General features: G+C 48.7%; 1 protein-coding gene across 3 annotated transcripts in view; it reads left to right on the top strand.

The window, feature by feature from the left end:
• The window catches only part of THOP1 (thimet oligopeptidase 1), a 94,457-nt gene that overhangs the window by 39,702 nt on the left and 33,312 nt on the right, over positions 1 to 21,443 (top strand). For all 3 annotated transcript variants that reach the window (XM_073546748.1, XM_073546742.1, XM_073546756.1), the window contains exons 4-7: positions 9,288 to 9,395; positions 11,976 to 12,078; positions 14,101 to 14,261; positions 14,694 to 14,829. In XM_073546748.1, the coding sequence (XP_073402849.1) occupies positions 9,288 to 9,395; positions 11,976 to 12,078; positions 14,101 to 14,261; positions 14,694 to 14,829 (508 nt within the window). The remainder of the gene's footprint in view (positions 1 to 9,287; positions 9,396 to 11,975; positions 12,079 to 14,100; positions 14,262 to 14,693; positions 14,830 to 21,443) is intronic.

Below are 21,443 nucleotides of genomic sequence, written 5' to 3'. Positions count from 1 at the left end.
AGCTTTATATATTAGATTGTCACCATAACATAACAGGTTAAACAAGATGCAACTCTATATTGTGTGGTTGGTTAATTGATTTTTATACTTTTCATTAGCATACTAGGCCAAACAACCACTCCTTTATTGTACCTATGTTACAGAATGCAGTTGAGTGCATCATGCTGTTAAAGTACCGATCGTTGTACGATTGTTGCCCTTCTTAAAGGGAATCTGTCACCCCTTTTTTGAGATGTCATATACAGTTGTGGCCAAAAGTATTGACACCCCTGCAGTTCTGTCAGATAATACTCAGTTTCTTCCTGAAAATGATTGCAAACACAAATTCTTTGGTATTATTATCTTCATTTAATTTGTCTTAAATGAAAAAACACAAAAGAGAATGAAGCAAAAAGCAAAACATTGATCATTTCACACAAAACTCCAAAAATGGCCCAGACAAAAGTATTGGCACCCTCAGCCTAATACTTGGTTGCACAACCTTTAGCCAAAATAACTGCGACCAACCTCTTCCGGTAACCATCAATGAGTTTCTTACAATGCTCTGCTGGAATTTTAGACCATTCTTCTTTGGCAAACTGCTCCAGGTCCCTGATATTAGAAAGGTGCCTTCTCCAAACTGCCATTTTTAGATCTCCCCACAGGTGTTCTATGGGATTCAGGTCTGGACTCATTGCTGGCCACCTTAGAAGTCTCCAGTGCTTTCTCTCAAACCATTTTCTAGTGCTTTTTGAAGTGTGTTTTGGGTCATTGTCCTGCTGGAAGACCCATGACCTCTGAGGGAGACCCAGCTTTCTCACACTGGGCCCTACATTATGCTGCAAAATTTGTTGGTAGTCTTCAGACTTCATAATGCCATGAACACGGTCAAGCAGTCCAGTGCCAGAGGCAGCAAAGCAACCCCAAAACATCAGGGAACCTCCGCCATGTTTGACTGTAGGGACCGTGTTTTTTTCTTTGAATGCCTCTTTTTTTTCTCCTGTAAACTCTATGTTGATGCCTTTGCCCAAAAAGCTCTACTTTTGTCTCATCTGACCAGAGAACATTCTTCCAAAACGTTTTAGGCTTTTTCAGGTAAGTTTTGGCAAACTCCAGCCTGGCTTTTTTATGTCTCAGGGTAAGAAGTGGGGTCTTCCTGGGTCTCCTACCATACAGTCCCTTTTCATTCAGACGCCGACGGATAGTACGGGTTGACACTGTTGTACCCTCGGACTGCAGGGCAGCTTGAACTTGTTTGGATGTTAGTCGAGGTTCTTTATCCAACATCCACACAATCTTGCGTTGAAATCTCTTGTCAATTTTTCTTTTCCGTCCACATCTTGGGAGGTTAGCCACAGTGCCATGGGCTTTAAACTTCTTGAAGACACTGAGCACGGTAGACACAGGAACATTCAGGTCTTTGGAAATGGACTTGTAGCCTTGAGATTGCTCATGCTTCCTCACAATTTGGTTTCTCAAGTCCTCAGACAGTTCTTTGGTCTTCTTTCTTTTCTCCATGCTCAATGTGGTACACACAAGGACACAGGACCGAGGTTGAGTCAACTTTAATCCATGTCAACTGGCTGCAAGTGTGATTTAGTTATTGCCAACACCTGTTAGGTGCCACAGGTAAGTTACAGGTGCTGTTAATTACGCAAATTAGAGAAGCATCACATGATTTTTCGAACAGTGCCAATACTTTTGTCCACCCTCTTTTTTTATGTTTGGTGTGGAATTATATCCAATTTGGCTTTAGGACAATTCTTTTTGTGTTTTTTCATTTAAGACAAATTAAATGAAGATAATAATAGCAAAGAATTTGTGTTTGCAATCATTTTCAGGAAGAAACTGAGTATTATCTGACAGAATTGCAGGGGTGTCAATACTTTTGGCCACAACTGTAATGACATCATTCAATTGTCTGTCACATAAAGATTCTCTTAGTACTTTTGCTTCCCCCTGACCCCGCACCTTTCATGCATAAATGCCTTTTTTATATCGGTTCAGATGTATGTAAACTGCCGTTGTCCGGTCCGCTGGGCGGGGCTTATTCACCTGCTCCCCCCCTCCCTGTCTTGCTCTACACAAGAAGAAATGCATTGAGAAAGACGGAGTGGGGAAGCAGGTGAATAAGCCCCGCCCAGAGGACTGGACAGCGGCAGTTTACATACATCTGAACCGATATAAAAAAGGTATTTATGCATGAAAGGGGCGGGGTCAGGGGGAAGCAAAAGTACTAAGAGAATTCTTATGTGACACACGAATGATATCATTATATGATATCTCAAAAAAGGGGTGACAGATTCCCTTTAAAAGGTCATTCCAAGAATCATGCATTCTGCCCTATAGAAAGTATAGAAATAACTTGTTGACTGCCGGAGGTCCCAAGGGTGAGTGTCCTGGAAACTAGGCCTGACAGAAGCCCATTTAGAATGCAGCTGACCTCTGCTTTATTAATAGTCTATGGGACTGCGAGAGAAAGAAGAACAAATAAGATCAGTGACACACAAGGTATTAATGCATTCATTAATTAGACACCAAACAGCCGCAGGGAATGAATTGTAGAAATTACACTAATTTACTCTGTCGCCTTATTGGGGGTCACAGAACCGTGGGTGTTATGCTGCTGTCCACTAGGAGGCGACACTATGCATAATCTGAAAAAGATTAACTTTGGCTCCTCCTCTGCAGTATACACCCCTGGACGGCGTCAGCCTTCTCCAGTTTTTGCTTAGTGTCGCAGGAGGCCCACCTAAGATTTTTTTACTCCGTCTTTTTTCCTGGATTTTTTTCCAAAGGACTACAGATGAAGAAAGAGGGTCTCCAGCGAGACTCCCGACATGGCTCCCTCCTCGGTCCCCTATTAGGGGTACCCGGTTGAGGTCGAGGTGGCTCTTCCCCATGTCGCTCCCTCACCAGTCCCTCGGGTACTGGTTCGAGGTCGAGACCCCCCTCCTTCCTCAGTTCCATCCGGCTCTGGGTTGAGGTCAAGGCGACGATGAAGCCCCCTGACGGTGACAGCAGCACCCTCCCTAATCCCCCTCTGGGGGTATTAGGTTGAGACACCGCAGGTAGGGCCTGTACCAGGCACCAGGGACCCCAGTCCACCTGTGGGCTCCTTTTGGGACCGGGGGAGGTGCAGCGAGGCACGGCACTTATCAGAGACCGGGCTCCCTGCGCCCCGGTCTCTGCAGCAATGGCGCCCCAAGGGACCCTCCACAGGGCCCCAGTCACATATATGGCCCCACCGCCAGCCCTCCTTTCATTCTGGGGGGGCTGGTTTAAATCCGCCCCCCCCCCCCCCCCCCCCCGCGGACGACCGCGCCGTCCTGGAGCCCTGCTGGGCAGGAGACCTCAAATTTAGGCCGCGGCATCGGCCTAGCCGAAGTCGCCGCCCCATTCCCACCCCCCGGCCCGCCCCCCGGATGGGTCCTTGGTACTCAGCTGTGAATTCCTATACCATATAGCGCTCTCCTACTCCTTTCCTCTGCGTAGATATCCCTGTAGGGCCTCCACTAAAGGTACTATGTCGGGCTGAAGGAAAAGAACCAGGCAAGACTGCTTTTATGCAGTCTGCACAGCCTGCAAGGCCACTCTCCCCAGCGGCAGCACGTACCCGCACTGCCGGGATTGTACCCAAAAAACAGGATCGAGAACCCTAAGAAGTCCCTACCAGCGCTTCTGCGACCGCTACTGCGCCGGAATGGGCGACTCAGATGTCGCAGTCTATGACACAGTCTATAGATAACCTGACCGCCACATTACTGCAGGCTCTGCAGGGTCATGTCTCGGCTATGAACGTTACCCAGCAAAGGGACGTCCGGTCTCATGATCAGGGCGCTTCCAACAGTTCGAGGCGTAAGCGGACCCACAGGTCGCGTTCATCTGCGTCCTCACATAGTAATAGGTCTTCCCCCTCCAGGGAAAGACACAGTGGCCTCAGATCACCGAGGCCATCCCCTGAGTGAGAAGGACAATGCGGATATCCACAACGATCCCAGACCACGGGAAACCTCCGCTCTAGTTCTCCCGCTAGGGAGCTCCTTAGCGATGCGCAGGACTCAGAGGGCATATGTGACTCCAATTCAGATAACGAAACAGAGAACGCTTTGCTCCCTTGTCCCCCTAGCAATACTGTGATAGTTGAGGATATCGTCTCTTCCATCCTTCGGGTGCTGGACATTTCAGATCCAACCCCGGAAGCACCAGAACACAAGATTTCCTTTGAAAGTGTTCAGAAACCATCGAAGGTCTTCCCTAATCACCCGGAATTTCAAAAAATCCTTTCTAAGCTTTTTTCGCAGCCTGAGAAAAAATCGCCAATCGCAAGTATTTGGAAGCAAAATACCCCTTTCCACAGAAAGACACCAAGGATTGGACAGATCCGCCTGAAGTGGACCCTCCAGTCTCTAGGCTGGCAGCACAAACGCTTCTCTCGCTGCCGGACAGTTCAACCCTCAAGGACAACAGCAGACAGACAAGTCGAACGCATGGCTCGTTCAATCTTTGAAGCTGCAGGTGCCTCTTTGGCTCCCGCATTTGCTTCAGTTTGGGCAGCCTAGGCCATCATGGCCTGGGCTGATCTATTGCAAAAGGGCCTTCAAGCTTCAAATCCTCAGCTGGCGGACCAGGCGGTGCAAATTGCAGTGGTGGCAGATTACATGGTCCATGCAGCGTTGGACACTGCAAGAGGAATAGCGGGAATAGCATCAAACGCCATCACAATCCGGTGTATTCTCTGGCTAAGAGAATGGAAAGCGGATGCGGCCTCAAAAAAGTCCCTAACAAATCTCCCGTACTTCAGTGGCCGTCTTTTCGGTGAAAAGCTGGATACAATGATATCCAATGCTACCGGGGGCAAAAGTACTTCCCTCCCTCAACTAAGACCAAAACGCACGTTTAAAAGGCGTAATCGATCTCGTTTCCAATCCTTTCGGAATTCTTCAGGCTGGTCCGTCTCAGGCCAAGCACAAAACCGTAATCGTTCCCCCCGCAGGGACAACACACGTGCGGCACAGAGGCCGGACAGGAACTGGCAATCAAAGGCAAGCCAGGCAAAACCTAAAGGAGGAAAACCTCAGACTTTTCCCTCATCCTAACTCATGCCCTCTGGAAGACACCCCACTTGTAGGCGGACGACTGCTACTCTTTCAGCAGGTCTGGCTGCCTATTACAGAAGACAAGTGGGTCAAGGAAATAGTGTCTTCAGGATACAAAATCGAGTTTACTACCAGCCCACCGCACAGGTTTTTTTTTTCCCTCTGTCCCTCCAAAATCCCCGCTCAAAGCTCAGGCCTTCCGTCAAGCGGTTTCTTCCCTCCTGCGAGCAGGAGTCATAGTGCCAGTCCCAGCAGAAGAGCGCTTCCGAGGGTTCTACTCCAACCTGTTCGTGGTGCCCAAGAAGGGAGGCAGCGTCCGACCCATACTAGACCTCAAGCAACTCAACAAGTATGTTCGAGTTTGTCACTTCCGCATGGAATCCCTCCGGTCAATCGTTGCGTCTATGGAAAAAGGAGAATATCTTGCCTCCATAGACATACAGGACGCATACCTGCATATAACGATTGCTCCCGCCCATCAGAGGTTTCTCAGATTCGCAATCAACCAAGACCATTACCAGTTTGTGGCCCTCCCGTTCTGTCTCGCCACGGCTCCCAGAACATTTACAAAGGTCATGGCAGCTACCATGGACGTTCTACACTCCAGAGGCATAGTAGTCGTTCCATACCTGGACGACCTTCTCATCAGCGAGGTCAACGTCTTGATCACGATCGACACTCTGACGCGCCTGGGATGGTTAGTCAATTTACAGAAGTCCTCGACTACCCCGAGTCAGTCTCTGACCTTCCTGGGGATGCTATTCGACACCTCCAAGGGTCTGGTGATCCTCCCCAGGGACAAGGCACTGGCTCTCCGTCTGGGAGTTCACACACTCCTCCGCAAGTCCCCCAGATCTCTCCGGTATGCCATGAGAGTACTTGGCAGGATGGCAGCAGCAATGGAGGCGGTACCATTTGCCCAGTTTCACCTCAGACCCCTTCAACTGGCCATCCTCAAGTCCTGGGACAGGAATCCGTTCTCCCTCGACAGGGAGTTCCGGTTATCCGCAAACACCAGGAGGTCCCTGCACTGGTGGCTCGAGCCAACCTCGCTTGCGAGGGGAAAATCCTTTCTCTCCGGTCAATGGAAGGTTTTGACCACCGACGCAAGCCTTATGGGTTGGGGCGCGGTGCACCTACATCACAGAGCGCAAGGCAGGTGGTCACAAAGGGAATCGACCATGCCCATCAACATCCTGGAAATTCGGGCCATCTTCCTGGCGTTGAAAGCCTTCCATCACTTGCTGGCAGACTCTCATATCAGAGTACAGTTGGACAATGCCACGGCAGTGGCATACGTAAACCATCAAGGCGCCACCCGCAGCATCCAGGCGATGACCGAAGTAACGCATATCCTACAATGGGTGGAGGCTGCAAGGTCGGTACTCTCCGCGGTCCACATTCCGGGTGTGGACAACTGGGAAGCCGACTATCTCAGCCGACAAGGAATGGACTCTGGGGAATGGTCTCTCCATCCCGAAGTCTTCTGTCAGATCTGTCATCGTTGGGGGACCCCGGACGTGGATCTGATGGCATCCCATCTCAATGCCAAGGTTCCCAATTTCATGGCCAGGACGCGCGATCCGCGGTCGCTTGGAGCAGATGCCCTGGTTCAGGACTGGACCCAGTTCCAGCTTCTGTACATTTTTCCACCCCTCCTCCTGATCTCCAGAGTCCTGAGGAAGATCAAACAAGAGGGTGTTCCCACCATTCTGATCGCTCCAGACTGGCCCAGGCGTACATGGTACGCCGATGTCGTGCAACTCACAGCAGACGCTCCCTGGCGTCTCCCCACACGTCCCGACCTCCTGTCACAAGACCCGTTCTTCCACCAGAACTCGGGGGCTCTCAATTTGACGGCGTGGCCATTGAGACCTGGGTTTTGACCCAAGCAGGTTTTTCACCGGACGTTGTTAAAACCATGATCAGGGCTCGAAAGCCAACTTCAGCCAGGATTTACTATCGTACCTGAAAGATTTTCTTCACATGGTGCGACTCTCGTGGGCAGATTCCACTTCCCTATTCTCTTCCAAAGGTCCTCGGTTTCCTTCAGTCAGGCCTGGACGCCGGGCTATCCCTGGGCTCGCTGAAGAGCCAGGTGTCAGCGCTCTCAGTGCTCTTTCAGAGGCGTATTGCTAACAAGCCGCAAGTGAAGACTTTTCTCCAAGGGGTTTCCCGATTGGTTCCCCCCTACAAACGTCCGTTTGAGACGTGGGACCTCAACCTGGTCTTGACAGCACTACAGTCACCTCCTTTTGAACCCCTTAGGGTGGTCTCACTCCGCTTTCTATCACAGAAAGTGGTTTTCCTGGTGGCAATCACCTCGCTACGCAGGGTGTCTGAACTTTCAGCTCTTTCCTGCAGACAACCCTTCCTGGTTTTTCATCAGGACAAGGTGGTTCTCCGTACAGTACCATCCTTCCTTCCGAAGGTCGTGTCCAGCTTCCACCTCAATGAGAAAATATCACTACCGTCTCTTTGCCCGGCTCCCGATCATAGGGTCGAGAAGGCTCTGCATACGCTTGACCTTGTCAGGGCATTGCGTATTTACGTGTCTAGGACTGCTCCCTTCCGGAAGTCTGATTCACTTTTCCTTCTTCCAGAAGGCGTTCGCAAGGGCCTACCGGCTTCCAAAGCCACCCTTGCTAGGTGGATCAAGTCCACCATTCAAGAGGCTTACCGCCTCAACAATTCTCCCCTTTCGGCCGGTATCACGGCACACTCTACGTGGGCGGTAGGGGCCTCTTGGGCCATTTGGCATCAAGCCTCAGCACATGAAGTGTGTAAGTCAGCCACTTGGACTAGCCTGCACACATTTTCAAAACACTACAGAGTGCATACCCAGTCCTCAGCGGATGCGAGCCTGGGTAGACGGGTCCTGCAGGCGGCAGTACCCCAAGTCTAGAGGACTGTCGGCACAATATTCGTCCACTGCTTCCCACCCAGGGACTGCTTTGGGACGTCCCACGGTTCTGTGTCCCCCAATAAGGCGACAGAGTAAAGGAGATTTTTGTGTACTCACCGTAAAATCTCTTTCTCTTAGCCTTTAATTGGGGGACACAGCTCCCACCCTGTTGCCCTTGCGGGCCGTTGTTATGGTTGGGTTCTCATATTGTTGTTTGAGCCTGTTTATAGTAGCCTTTTTTTACAGGCATGGTTATGTTTCTGGTATATTCCTCCTAATGCTTTTGCACAAAACTGGAGAAGGCTGACGCCGTCCAGGGGTGTATACTGCAGAGGAGGAGCCAAAGTTAATCTTTTTCAGATTATGCATAGTGTCGCCTCCTAGTGGACAGCAGCATAACACCCATGGTTCTGTGTCCCCCAATTAAAGGCTAAGAGAGATTTTACGGTGAGTACACAAAAATCTCCTTATTTCACATCCATATGCTTTTGCTGTTTCATGATTGGTCAGTGCTTTTTTTAAAAAATTTCTTGTCATGTGGTTCTTGCTATACTCAGTGATCAAGAGCAGTTAATGCCAGAAACGTGTCTGGTGGTATTACACCTACCTTCATGAATAAAGACTTGAAGATTTTATTAAGTTGCTGACACTTGGAACTTTACTAAATTTATTTAGTTTTGGGTCAGAGGTTCTTCCTGGAGTGGTAGAGCAATACTGTGAACGGCTCCAGTATGAAATAACACGCTTAGGCTTAAACCTTTTTTCTACGATGATATGAATTTACATTACTTGTCTGTTTCCTGCAGCCGTATAGACAACGATTGGAATGGGGGTTGAGCATCTGGACCTCTGCACTTTTCTATACAGGCCTCTGCTTAGCCTAGTTTGTGGGTACCAGAGTCCAGCTCTTGGAGACTGCTGGGGCTTCCAGTGGTTGGCCCCCAAGCGATCAGTAAATTCTGGGAATAACTTTTTAGGTCTGTTCTAATGCAATAGCAAAGACTATAGCAATAATTATCCAACATATTTACCCTAATAATAATATGGTGTGTAAATTGCTAATTGCCAGTCACAAAATCTATTTTAACAGCTATATTAACATGTCCATAAGTCATCTCCGTACATTCAGTCTCCTTTCATTTTTATTCTGTGATCTTAGACTAATCATTATACATGCATAATCTGATTCTTCATTGGTTGAAGGCTATAATCACATGTGGCAGATTTATTGTAAGCATTTTTGTCTCATTTATCTGAATGATTTGCCGAATTGTATACATAAGACATCTGATGTATTTTCACAGACCCTGTTACCTCCTGATACTTTAAAGCCAGAGGCAAAGAGGTTCTTGGAAAGGCTCATTAAGTTAGGTCAGAGGAATGGCTTAAACCTTTCTCCAGAGAAACAACAGGTAAGATTTCTTCCCCTTACACCAGAAGGGGCTGTATAAAGTAGAGAACCTAACTTGGCCAAATGAAAAGTGCTGCTGCCCCAGTTATTCAGAAGTGTTTGAATCCTCATGGAAGCAATGTAAGATATACAGACTTTGACTGTATCCTCTAGTACTAACATTAGAGATTTCTTGAGATTAACACGTGCCAGCAAGAGTATCTACCACCTTCACAATAACATGTTGGAGGATTTATCTTTATTACCCTACTGTGCAGCATGCCTAGCCGTTATATCCATGTAATGCTAGGTAGTGAGGGTCCAATTCATCAAGTCTGAATTGTTCGTGTTGATGAGTGGGCTTGCTAGAGTCAGGTGCACTCCTTGTCATGAAACCAGGAGTGTCTGACGAGCAGTGTACACCTCTGCGCCTTGTCACAAATCCTGTGACTTGGCAAATGCCGCCACTCGTCATTAAGTGGTGACGAGCACTGGTCGCTACGGCCCCGTCCCGCCTCAAGCTGGGAGAAGGTGGCGTGAAGATGTTATGAGTCGCATCATTTAGGCACAGCTCCGTCCGAGTGGCTACATTTTTAAAAGCTGTTACTCAAGAATTCTGATGTGAAAGCTTGGAGTCTGGCCCTAAATTTTTCTATTGTAAGGTAATATTTGCCATTCCTTAGTCTCTGGGTAATCGTGAAAGTTAATGAATATGCTGATGTTGAACGAAAACCGCTTTAAGGCTATGTGCCCACGTTGCGTGTTAAAACGCACACTAAAAACCGGACTCCTTCCCAGAAATCGCGCGTTTTTTTCCCCGCGCGATTTTGCTGCGATTTTCTCAAGCGCTTTCCAAGCGATTTAAAGCATCGCTTGGAAAATGATTGACAGTTTGGCCACACTCATCAAACATAGTGTTTGACAAGTGTGAGCAGCTTTTTACTATTGAGGCCGCCTATGCGGCCTCAATAGTAAAAGATAAAATGTTAAAAATGCTAAAAAAAAAATAAAAAATCGGGGTATATTTACCTTCCGACGTCCCGCGCTGCCATCCCGGGCCACAGCGTTCCCAGTAATGCCTTGCGAGACCTGTGATGATGTTGGTCTCGCGTTACTATAGCGATCTCGTGAGACCACGTCATCACAGGACCTTGCCGCAAGGCATTACTGGGAACGCTTAGAATGCAGCGCGGGACGTCGGAAGGTAAATATACCCCGATTTTTTATTTTTTATTCTTTTTTTTTTACAGGGGTATGGTACCCAGGGCTTGGAGGACAGTCTCCTCTCCTCCACACCGTGGGTACCAACCGCACATGAGACGCTTAACTTCCCGCATGGTAGGCATAGCCACATGCGGGAAGTAAGCGATTCTCATGCATTCCTATGGGTGCGGAATCGCGGCAATTCTTTGCGATTCCGCACAAAAGAATGAGCATGCTGCGATTTTTTTTCCGCGATGCGATTCCGCCGTGGAAAAAAGCGCAGCATTAGCACAGCATGTGCGGAATGCCATAGGAATGCATGGGGGGCGTTCTGTACACGATTTTTAAACGTTTTCGTGCCGAAAATCGCAGCAAAAACGCTTAAAAATCGCTACATGGGTACACAGCCTTAATGTGTTTTAGACTGGGTGCCCATGATGCGATTTTTTAAGCGTTTTTGCCACGATTTTCGGTTTGAAAACGCTGCGAAAACGTTTAAAAATCGTGTACAGAACGCCCCCCATGCATTCCTATGGCATTCCGCACATGCTGTGCTTTTTTCCGCGGCGGAATCACATCGCGGAGAAAATCGCAGCATGATCATTCTTTTGTGAGGAATCGCAAAGAATTGCCGCGATTCCGCACCCATAGGAATGCATGAGAATCGCTTACTTCCCGCATGTGGCTATGCCCACCATGCGGGAAGTTAAGCGTCTCATGTGCGGTTGGTACCCACGGTGTGGAGGAGAGGAGACTGTCCTCCAGGCCCTGGGTACCATACCCCTGTAAAAAAAAGAATAAAAAATAAAAAATCGGGGTATATTTACCTTCCGACATCCCGCGCTGCCATCCAGGGCCACAGCGTTCCCAGTAATGCCTTGCGGCAAGGTCCTGTGATGACGTAGTCTCGAGTGACTCTAGCGGTCTTGCAAGATTGCTATAGTAACGCGACACCAACATCATCACAGGTCTCGCAAGGCATCGCTGGGAACGCTGAGGCCCGGGATGGCAGCGCGGGACGTTGGAAGGTAAATATACCCCGATTTTTTTATTTTTTTTATCATTTTTAACATTCTATCTTTTACTATTGATGCTGCATAGGCGGCCTCAATAGTAAAAAGCTGCTCACACTTGTCAAACACTATGTTTGATGAGTGTGACCAACCTGTCAATCACTTTCCAAGTGATGCTTCAAATCGCTTGGGAAGTGCTTGAGAAAATCGCGGCAAAATCGCGAACAGAATCGCGGTGAAATCGCGCGGAAATAAAACTCGATTTCTGGGAAGGAGTCCGGTTTTCACTGTGCGTTTTAACACGCAACGTGGGCACATAGCCTAACATGGCAAATTTATCAGTAAAAATATTTCTCACTGCTTTAATTTTTATTTTTTTTTCCCAGAAAATTAAGGACATTAAAAAAAAGATTAGTACACTATCGATTGATTTCAGTAAAAATTTGAATGAGGATATTACATTTCTAATGTTTTCAAGGGAGGAACTAGGTGAGTCCAAGTGTATATAAAATGATCAGAAATGCATAATTCACAATTCATTGTAATGTAACTGCACATAATGGAAGCAGGGAGCGTTTCTACAGTGCCCACATTTTGTCAGAAAAGAGGATTTGGAAGTGATTTATATTAAATGAAGCAAAACTGCGTTACCAGCGCCTGGCAGTGCACAGCGCCTTCATCTTTACTAAAGCCTATGCCAGTTTAGCGGCATGAGGTCTGCAGCTAACTGAACTTGATTGGGCAGAGCTGGAAACTTCTTGCCGACAATGAGGACACTTCTATGTCTACATCTGATAAAAGCCAGCATCTGGAGACTGGCCCACTGTCTTTGTATGTGTCATGCAAATGACTGACAGCTTGTTACAGGTTGGGCGTTTTCTTTACTCAACTTCTGGACAGATTTATGATCTGGTTCCATGCATTTTGGCCCAAGTACAAATTTGTATCCGAGAGTATTTAGATTTTTTTGCACCATCTGAATAAAGGCCCCGTCACACTAAGCGACTTACCAGCGATCCCGACACCGATATGAAGGTGTCAGGATCGCTGGTAAATCGCTATGTGATCGCTGGTGAGCTGTCACACAGACAGCTTCACCAGCGATCAGCACAGCGATGCCGAGCGCCCGGCATCGCTGGCCATCCTGTAAAAAATAGAATCAAAATAAAAAATATAGTTATTCTCACCTTCCGATGTCGCTTTCAGCCATCCCGCCTCTCTCCACGCTCCGGTCCCAGTGATCCTTTGCAAGAATGACCGCAAGATGTCACAGTCTCGCGGGATAACAAAGTCTCGCGGTCATTCGTGCAAAGGATCACTGGGACCGGAGCGTGGAGAGAGGCGGGATGGCTGAACGCGACGTCGGAAGGTGAGAATAACTATATTTTTTATTTTTTTAATTATTTTTTACACCTGATCGCTGGTCTCCCGCCTGTCACACGCAGCGATGCGTGCTGGCCAGTGGGAGCCCAGCGACCAAAGAAATGTCCAGAGGTTTCTTCCAGCGATCAGCGATACCGGCAGGGGGGCCGCTCGCTGATCGCTGTCACACACAGCAATCTCGCTGGTGAGATCGCTGTTACGTCACAAAAGTTGTGACTCAGCAGCGATCTCGCTACCGAGATTGCTTAGTGAGACGGGGCCTTAAGATGCCAATAGTTTATTAAAGGTGTTGTCCAGGGAAAAAAACTATTTTTTTGAATCGCACAGATTAGTAATAAAAATAGAAGTAACACGTCCTCATCGAGCATTGCACTATCCAAGTTTTACTAGGTCCCTTCTGGTCACTACATTATGGTCCTGTTTCGACATATTGAAATGTCCCATCCCAAGTTTCATTAGAAAGAGCAGCTCTGGTGCACTTGTAAGTAAAGGCCCCCATATGCATTAGAACAGGTGCTTACCTAGAGTCACCAACTCATATATAGTCAAATAAATAAGGCAGCCCTCTGTAGCGCCATAGCTTGCAGACATGTAATATGAAAATTGAACTGCATTACTGCACTAGAAATATGAAAAATTGAGAATGCTTAGCGCGTAAACTGGCCAATTCACGTGTACCTGGAAGCCACGTTAAGGCGATTCTCGTTTTCCAGGACCTAACACTGCCAAACCTCTCTTAGACTAAAGTCTTCATCTGTATGGGAACCTGTGAATCCTCTTTTGGACTAAAATCTTTATCTCTATGGAGGGGAAGGGTCCTGCTGTGATTAAAAACGGCTGAGGCGGAGTTCTCAGTTTGGCACTAATGCTGAGTGACAATAGTCATGTTTCAGCTGTTTATGGCAATGGACACCAACAGTTATTGAACTATTAAGAATATTTATAAAAAGTACTTGGTAATCGATGATCTAAAGTAAATGAGATCATTATGTATCTGTTCTGGTAGAATATAAATTACTTAATTTACATGTAGTTTTATATTCGGTTTTGTAGAATATCATTATTTCTGTAAGGACTTTTTTTCTTTCTGTGGTAGCACTCAATTTATATTGCTTCACTGACTTGCAGGAGGCCTTCCTGATGATTTCTTGAACTCTCTGGAGAAAGCAGAGGATGGCAAATTAAAAGTCACCTTAAAATATCCTCATTATTTCCCTTTGATGAAAAAATGTTTTGTCCCGGACACTAGGCAAAAGCTGGAGTTGGCTTTCAACTCTCGCTGCAAGGAGGTATGAACATTTCCTGCTTAAAGGGGTCTTCCCATCTCCAAGATCCTATCCCAATATGTAGTAGGTGTAGTAGTAATAGCAAATACCTCCAATTAGAATTGTAGTGTAGTTCTTCTGATTCACTATGTCGCTTACCCCGTGTGCAGGGCATTGCAGTAGATAAGGTATCCATGGATACGACCACTATCAACTTGCTGTCACTATACAAGTGGTCGTAACCATTGATGCCTAAGCTACTGCAATGGCCTGCACATGGAGTAGGCAACATAGAAATGTAGTAAGGTTCTTCTGATAAGCTAATTGGAGGTATTTGCTATTATTACACCTACTACATATTGGGATTGAATCTTGGAGACTACACCTTTAATCTTCATGGACAGACTAGTCTTCACATTGGCATCTTGGTAATATTGCTGTAATTGGCTTCAATAGGAGAACAATAATCTTCTTCGAGAACTTGTAAAGCTCCGTGAAGAGAAGAGCAGTTTACTTGGGTTCGACACTCATGCTGACTTCATATTGGAAATGAACATGGCAAAGAGCAGCAAAATGGTGGCTGGATTTCTAGGTAAGGCAATAAAAACTTGCCCCTCTCCACAGCCCACTTTTTCCTTTAAAACAATTTGAGATCGTTATGCAATGTGATGAGATGAACTCCCATTTTCTGAAATAAACCTGAACTCTTCCACTTTATTAGAACATTTTATAGCTAACAATAATAGTGTTGCCCTTACTAAAGTTTACAGATGCAAATTGCCTCTTCAGAGAGAGAAAGAAGACTTGAACGCTATAGCGCCACCGGCTGGTAGTAGCGAACTTACAAGTCACAATCGACCTTTTAACGAGTCTTGCAATATGTGACATACCAGCTCTGGCTTGTCAAGGTAAGGAGGCTTATTCGCCGTGCAATGCTCCTTTGGGAAAATTAATATGCAAATTGTCCCTTTGCTACTACAAACAGGTGGCGCTATAGAGTTAAGTCCTGTTTCTCTTTCCAAAGAGGCAATTTGTATATTAAATTTCCCAGAGGAGCATTGCACGGCGAATAAGCCTCCTTACCTTGACAAGCCGAAGCTGGTATGGCACTCTCCACAAGGAGAAACCCTACCCCTTAGACCTCAGTCCAGAGCCTCTCACCTAGCCATCAGTTATCATACTTTGCACTGACGAGGGTCAATACCCCGAAACACCGTGTCTGCAAATTGAGATTCTGATTTGGCTTTTATCCTAAGTCATATTGCAAGACTCTTTAAAAGGTCGATTATAACTTGTAGGTTCGCTACTACCACTGACAAGGGTTCAATAGCCCGAAACACCGTGTCTGCAAACTGAGATTCCGATTTGGCTTTTATTCCAAGTCATATGGCAAGGCACGTTAAAGGGTCGGTTGTGACTTGTAGGATCGCTACTACCAACAGGTGGCGCTATAGAGTTAAAGTCCTCTTTCTCTCTCTTAAGAGGCAATTTGTATATTAAATTTCCCAGAGGACCATTGCACGACGAGTAAGCCTCCTTACCTTGACAAGCCAGAGCTGGTATGTCACTCTCCACAAGGAGAAACCTTACCCCTTAGACCTAAAGTTTACAAAGAAACCTATATATTGTGTGTGTGTGTGTATATATAACGGGTATTGCAGATTGTTAAATGGCAGTAAGGACAGGCCGAGGTCTGTGATGTTGATCATTAGGACACAGGGCAAGTGCTGTAGATTCACATTACATCCTACAGTGTTGGACATTGTCCCCTAGTGCACAGCTATGAGCAGACTGTGGCCAGTCGGTGTTACTGTTTGTAGAAAGAGTGCACAGCCTGCAACCCCTAAACACGGACAGAAAAATTCTTGTCTGACAGGTTAACTACCCTATATTTCAGACTATAAGGCGCCCTTTTTTTCTCTAAAAATTTGGAGGAAAGTAAGTGTGAGTTCTAGTCCGGATGTACCTGCTGTGGCTTTGCATGGGAACATGGGGTAGCAGCTTCGGCGGAGCAGCGAGTCACAGGAGCCAGCAGCCGCGACTAACACCCGTGCGCTCTGCTAAAGAGATTTGAATATGCACAGTTCTCCATGCCCACTGTAGTGGAGAGCAGTGAATATTCATTTTTCTTAATAATGTACACGCTGTTAGCTGCAGCCGCTGGCTTTCTGCAGCGGCTGGGCTCTGAAGTGTGCTTCTACTTAAGGAAATGAATTTTCACTGCTCTCCAATCCCATGTGAGTGGAGAGCAGTGAATATTCACTGATCTTTAATAGCGGTCACATTAGTTACACCCGCCAGCTTCCTGCCGGGGAGGGGCAATCACATGTGCCCGCTATTAGAGAATGACTATTCACTGCTCTCCACACCCATGGTAGTGGAGAGCAGTGATTATTCATTCCCTTTAGTAACGGGCACTCGTGATCGTCCAGCAACTGGAGGAAGCCAGCTGCTGAGGTTACTGTGCCCACTATTAAAGATGATGAATATTCACTGCTCCACACGCCCATAGTCCTGACATGGGGAACAGTGGGTATTCCAGAAGCTGACCTTGGCTTGTAAGCAGCACATGACGTCACTGCAATGCGCTGCTTACAAGCATAAATCAGCTGCTGGCATCAGAACAGGACGCTGCGAGGGAGCACAGGGAAGGGAAATTAGAATGGTTTATGGTTTGTTTTTCTGATGGAGGCCATGCATACCAGGACAGGGATGAGAAGGACATGCATACAAGGATAGAGATGAGGGGGCCATGCATTCCAGAATGGGGATGGGTGCCATGCATATCAGGATAGGGATGAGGGGACCATGCACAGCAGAATGAGGATTGAGGGGACCATGCATAGCAAAATGGGGATTGTGGGAACCATGCATAGCAGAATGGGGATTGAGGGCACCATGCATACTGGAATGGGGATTGAGGTGGCCATATATACCAGGATAGGGAACACTGTTTTTTGCTTCAGTTTTTTTTTCTATTTTCCTCCTCTAAAACCTAGGTGCATCTTATGGTCCGGTGCATCTTATAGTCTGAAAAATAGGAAATATGTGAGCAGGCACGCATCTGAGGAGCAGGGACTGGCAAGTACTAATGTGTGTAGGCTTCTCGCCGGGATGCCTAATTTATCTGGAGAGTGGGGTCTCTTAAACGAGTTATGCCACCATAAAAGATACATTTAATTTAGCAGAAAATGTGTACCGTAAATATTTTTGTAATTTACAACTATTCAAAATTATTCTCCGTTCAAAATATCACTTTCATCTTCTGGAATTGGGCCCCCTGGCATTATGCCGTTGAGCTTTCTCGTTCGCCTTATTGGGGGACACAGAGACCATGGGTGTATGCTGCTGCCACTAGGAGGCTGACACTATGCACAAAAAAAGGTTAGCTCCTCCTCCGCAGTGTACACCCCACCGACCGGCAGGCGAATTACTCAGTTTAGCTTAGTGTCAGTAGGAGGTGGACACGGGTCTTTTATTAGACCCATATCTACCTCAGTGTGCGTCGTTTCTTTACAGGTTCCGGAGGGATACGGAGTGAACACTCACATCCGTACTCCCACAAAGAGACTATGAGTACGGCGTGTACTGCCACCCCGTATCCTCATAGGTCTCCGGAGCAGGACCAGGAGCCTCGCACAAGTAGGTGCCAGCCACACTGACGGTCCTTGCCCCCCCCCCCCCCCCCCGCCTCCCACCCTCTCGCCTGCGGATTTCATAGAGACAGACAGCGTGGGATTTTCAGGTACCTTTATTGTAAGGCCCCCTCAGTCTAGGCGGTCCCCCGGCGTTTTCTCTTGGAGCGGTCGCCAGGGGGACCACGTTAGGGTCCATGCGCACCCCGCATCCCCCCACGGTCTCCTCATCCATGCAGGCCCCGGGTTTTCACGGGCCTCGTTCTGCGCTTCTCCCCCTCCCTTTTTCCATCTCGGCAGGGGTGGCGCAGGAGTCGGGTAGCTCTGGACAGGGACGTGGGCCGGTGTTGCGGCGCGCTTCCGCGCCGACCCCCTGCTGACAGGCGGCCGGCGCTATTAATTTAGGCCCCGGCTTCTTTCGGGCCTCCCTCTGCGTCGTGGCCACGCCTCCTGCCCCTTTCTACTAAGCGGGCTTTTCTCCCGCCCGTCTTAGGCCCTCCCAGCCCCCTTTCCTTGCACCAGCCTGCCATTGGTCGGCGGGCGGTGCTGAGGGGATCTCTGCGGCGAGCTCCGCCCTTCTTCCTTCTCTGGGAGCGCGCTCTTTCCTCCAGGGGTCGCCATCTTTTCAGCCTGCCAGCCGGACCTCATTCCCTGCCGAATATCGTCCACTTGGTTCTTTTTCAGCCAGTTTGGCCTGGCGCATCCTGCAGACAGATCAGACAGCGTCACCTTCTGGGGACACCGGACCGTGAGTAGCTCTGCATTTGCAGACTGACACCCTTCTCTGCCTTCTGTCCCCCAACCGGCCGGCACTGCCTCATTTTTCTCTATGTCTAACGCTAAGTCTGATCGTACCCGCTCTGCGGCTCCCCCTAGCACGCTAGTGAAGTTCTTTGCCTGCTCGTCCTGCAATCGCAAACTTCCCTCAGGTCAGTCCACTCCCCTCTGCCTGGACTGTAGCAATCCAATTCAGCCCGACGCCGCTCAGGAGCCATCCATAGCTCCAGTGGTGAGTGAGCCCCCCATGCCGGGCTGGGCCTCCTCTCTATCACAGTCGGTGGCAGACCTCACCAAGGTGTCTCAGTCCCTAGTAGCCGGTCTGGATAAGTTGCCCTTGGGAGCTTCGGCGGGACCCAGCACGTCTCTGGACGTCCCATCTGAGCCAGCCAGCCTCAGTCGCAAGAGGCCCAGCCAGGATCTCCAGGCGGAGTCCTCTCCTCGTCCTACCTCACCCCACGGTCCCCAGCAGTCTCCTTCTCGGGCCTCGTCTCCCGAGTCAGGCGAAGCACTTTTGGAATCTGAAGGGGTTTTAGAGCTGGATTCGGACCCGGATGCGAGCATGACGGTTACGGTGCAGAACCTCATTGCCGCGATTCACCATACCTTCGACATCACTGACGCCCCTGCGAAATTCTCAGATCAGGAGGTTTCGTTCAGACGGGCGGAAACACCATCCACGGTGTTTCCCTTCCATTCAGAGTTTGGAAAGATTTTTACCAAGGAGAGGGAAGATCCGACCAGACGCTTTCAAAGAGGAAAGCGTCTCGGCGTGCTCTATCCGTTTGCTAAAGAGCTCTTGGATAACTGGTCCGCTTCTCCCTCAGTGGACCCTCCCGTGTCCAGACTTTCTACCAACACGGTTCTCCCGTTGTCGGGTGTGGCGTCTCTGAAAGATTCTAACGACAGGATCATAGAATCTCTAGCAAAGTCTGCCTTTGAAGCGGCATCAGCGGCGGTATGTCCAGTCTTTGCTTCATCTTAGGCAGCAAAGGCCGTAGCTACTTGGGCAGAGGATCTTCGTCAGGGCATCCTGGATAAAGCTCAACCCGAGCACCTGGCCGATCTCGCCAATCAGATTTCCCATGCGGGGGATTATCTGCTTTCTGCTTCCCTGGATGCCGCCTCCTGCGCGGTTCAGGCGTCAAGCAACGTCGTGGCGATCCGACGTACAATTTGGCTCAAGGCCTGGCAGGCGGACTTGTCCTCTAAAAAGTCTCTGACTAATATGCCTTTTCAGGGAGTGCGCCTCTTTGGGTCCCAATTTGACCAGATTATTAAGGACGCTACCGGGGGGGACGAGTTCTCTTCTCCCTCAATCCAAGCCTCGCAGACCTCCTCCAAGGCGTCAGTTTCGTCCCTTTCGGACTTTCCGCCGTTTCAATGCGGCGGAAAACCCTTCCAACCAGCAAAGACCACAAGCTCGCCAGGAAAGGAAGAAGGTTTCTTTCAGACCCACTCCGTCATGGCGGTCGCACTCTTCCCAGGGCCGATCATCCAGATCTAGATCTGGACGGTCTACTTCTGCATGACTATCGTCGGTCTCCAAGGGGTCCTTTTCAGTTGGGAGGTCGACTCCTTTTCTTCAGCGACGTCTGGCTCGCCTCAGTGGAGGACGCTTGGGTCAGGGACGTTGTGTCGACAGGATACAAGATCGAGTTCCTTTCTCTGCCACGGGATCGTTTCTTCCAATCCCATCCGCAAAGAGATCCGGCCTTAATCCCGGGATTTGTTTCGGCCATCGCCTCTCTTCTCAGTTCCGGGGTAATTGTGCCCGTTCCCGAATCCGAACGATTCACAGGGTTTTATTCGAACCTGCTTGTGGTGCCGAAAAAGAACGGGGCAGTCCGACCCATCTTAGATCTCAAGCTACTCAACAAGAGAGTCCGCCTTCGACATTTCAGGATGGAGTTGGCTCGCTCGGTCATCGCTTCCATGGAGGAGCAGGAATTCCTGTGTTCGATAGACATTCAGGATGCCTATCTACATGTGCCCATATTTCCCGGACATCAGAAGTTCCTGCGGTTTGCGGTTCGCCACGAACATTACCAGTTTGTCGCGCTGCCTTTCAGGCTCGCCACCGCTCCCAGAGTCTTCACGAAGATTATGGCTGCGTTGATGGCCCTGTTGAGGATCAGAGGTCTCGTTCTTTTTCCGTACCTCGACGACATTCTGATCAAAGCTCCCTCCTTTCAACAGGCCCACCTAAGTTTGACGATCGTTCTAGACACCCTGTCCAGTTTTGGGTGGATCGTCAACGGGAAAAAATCCTGTCTGGTCCCGACTCAACGCCTTGTGTTTCTGGGCCTTCTGTTCGACACTCGTCGGTCAAGGGTCTTTCTCCCACAAGAGAAGATTCTTTCCCTGCAGCAGGGTGTGCGATCATTGCAGTTCGCGCGATCTCCGTCCCTCCGGACAGCCATGAGGGTCCTGGGGAAGATGGTGGCGGCGTTAGAGGCAGTTCCCTTTGCCCAATTTCACGCCAGACCCCTTCAGCAGGCCATTCTGTCCAGGTGGAACAGGTCGGCTCTATCTCTGGATCGTCCTGTTCGTCTTTCATGCCGGATCAAGCAGTCTCTCAACTGGTGGTTGACGTCTCCCCTCATTCTCTTGGGTCGATCCTTTCTTCCCGTCCACTGGCAGATTGTCACGATGGACGCCAGCCTCCTCGGCTGGGGGGCAGTATTCCGCAATCACACTGTTCAGGGTCGATGGTTGGCTCAGGAATCAGCTCTGCCAATAAATGTCCTAGAGATACGAGCGATTCATCTGGCTCTCGTCCACTGGGAAAGGC

Source organism: Dendrobates tinctorius, unplaced genomic scaffold (genome assembly GCF_039654945.1).
Source record: "Dendrobates tinctorius isolate UK_male_01 unplaced genomic scaffold, ASM3965494v1 ptg000011l, whole genome shotgun sequence".
Classification (NCBI taxonomy): domain Eukaryota; kingdom Metazoa; phylum Chordata; class Amphibia; order Anura; family Dendrobatidae; genus Dendrobates; species Dendrobates tinctorius.
This window is presented reverse-complemented; position numbering and strand designations above follow the sequence as displayed.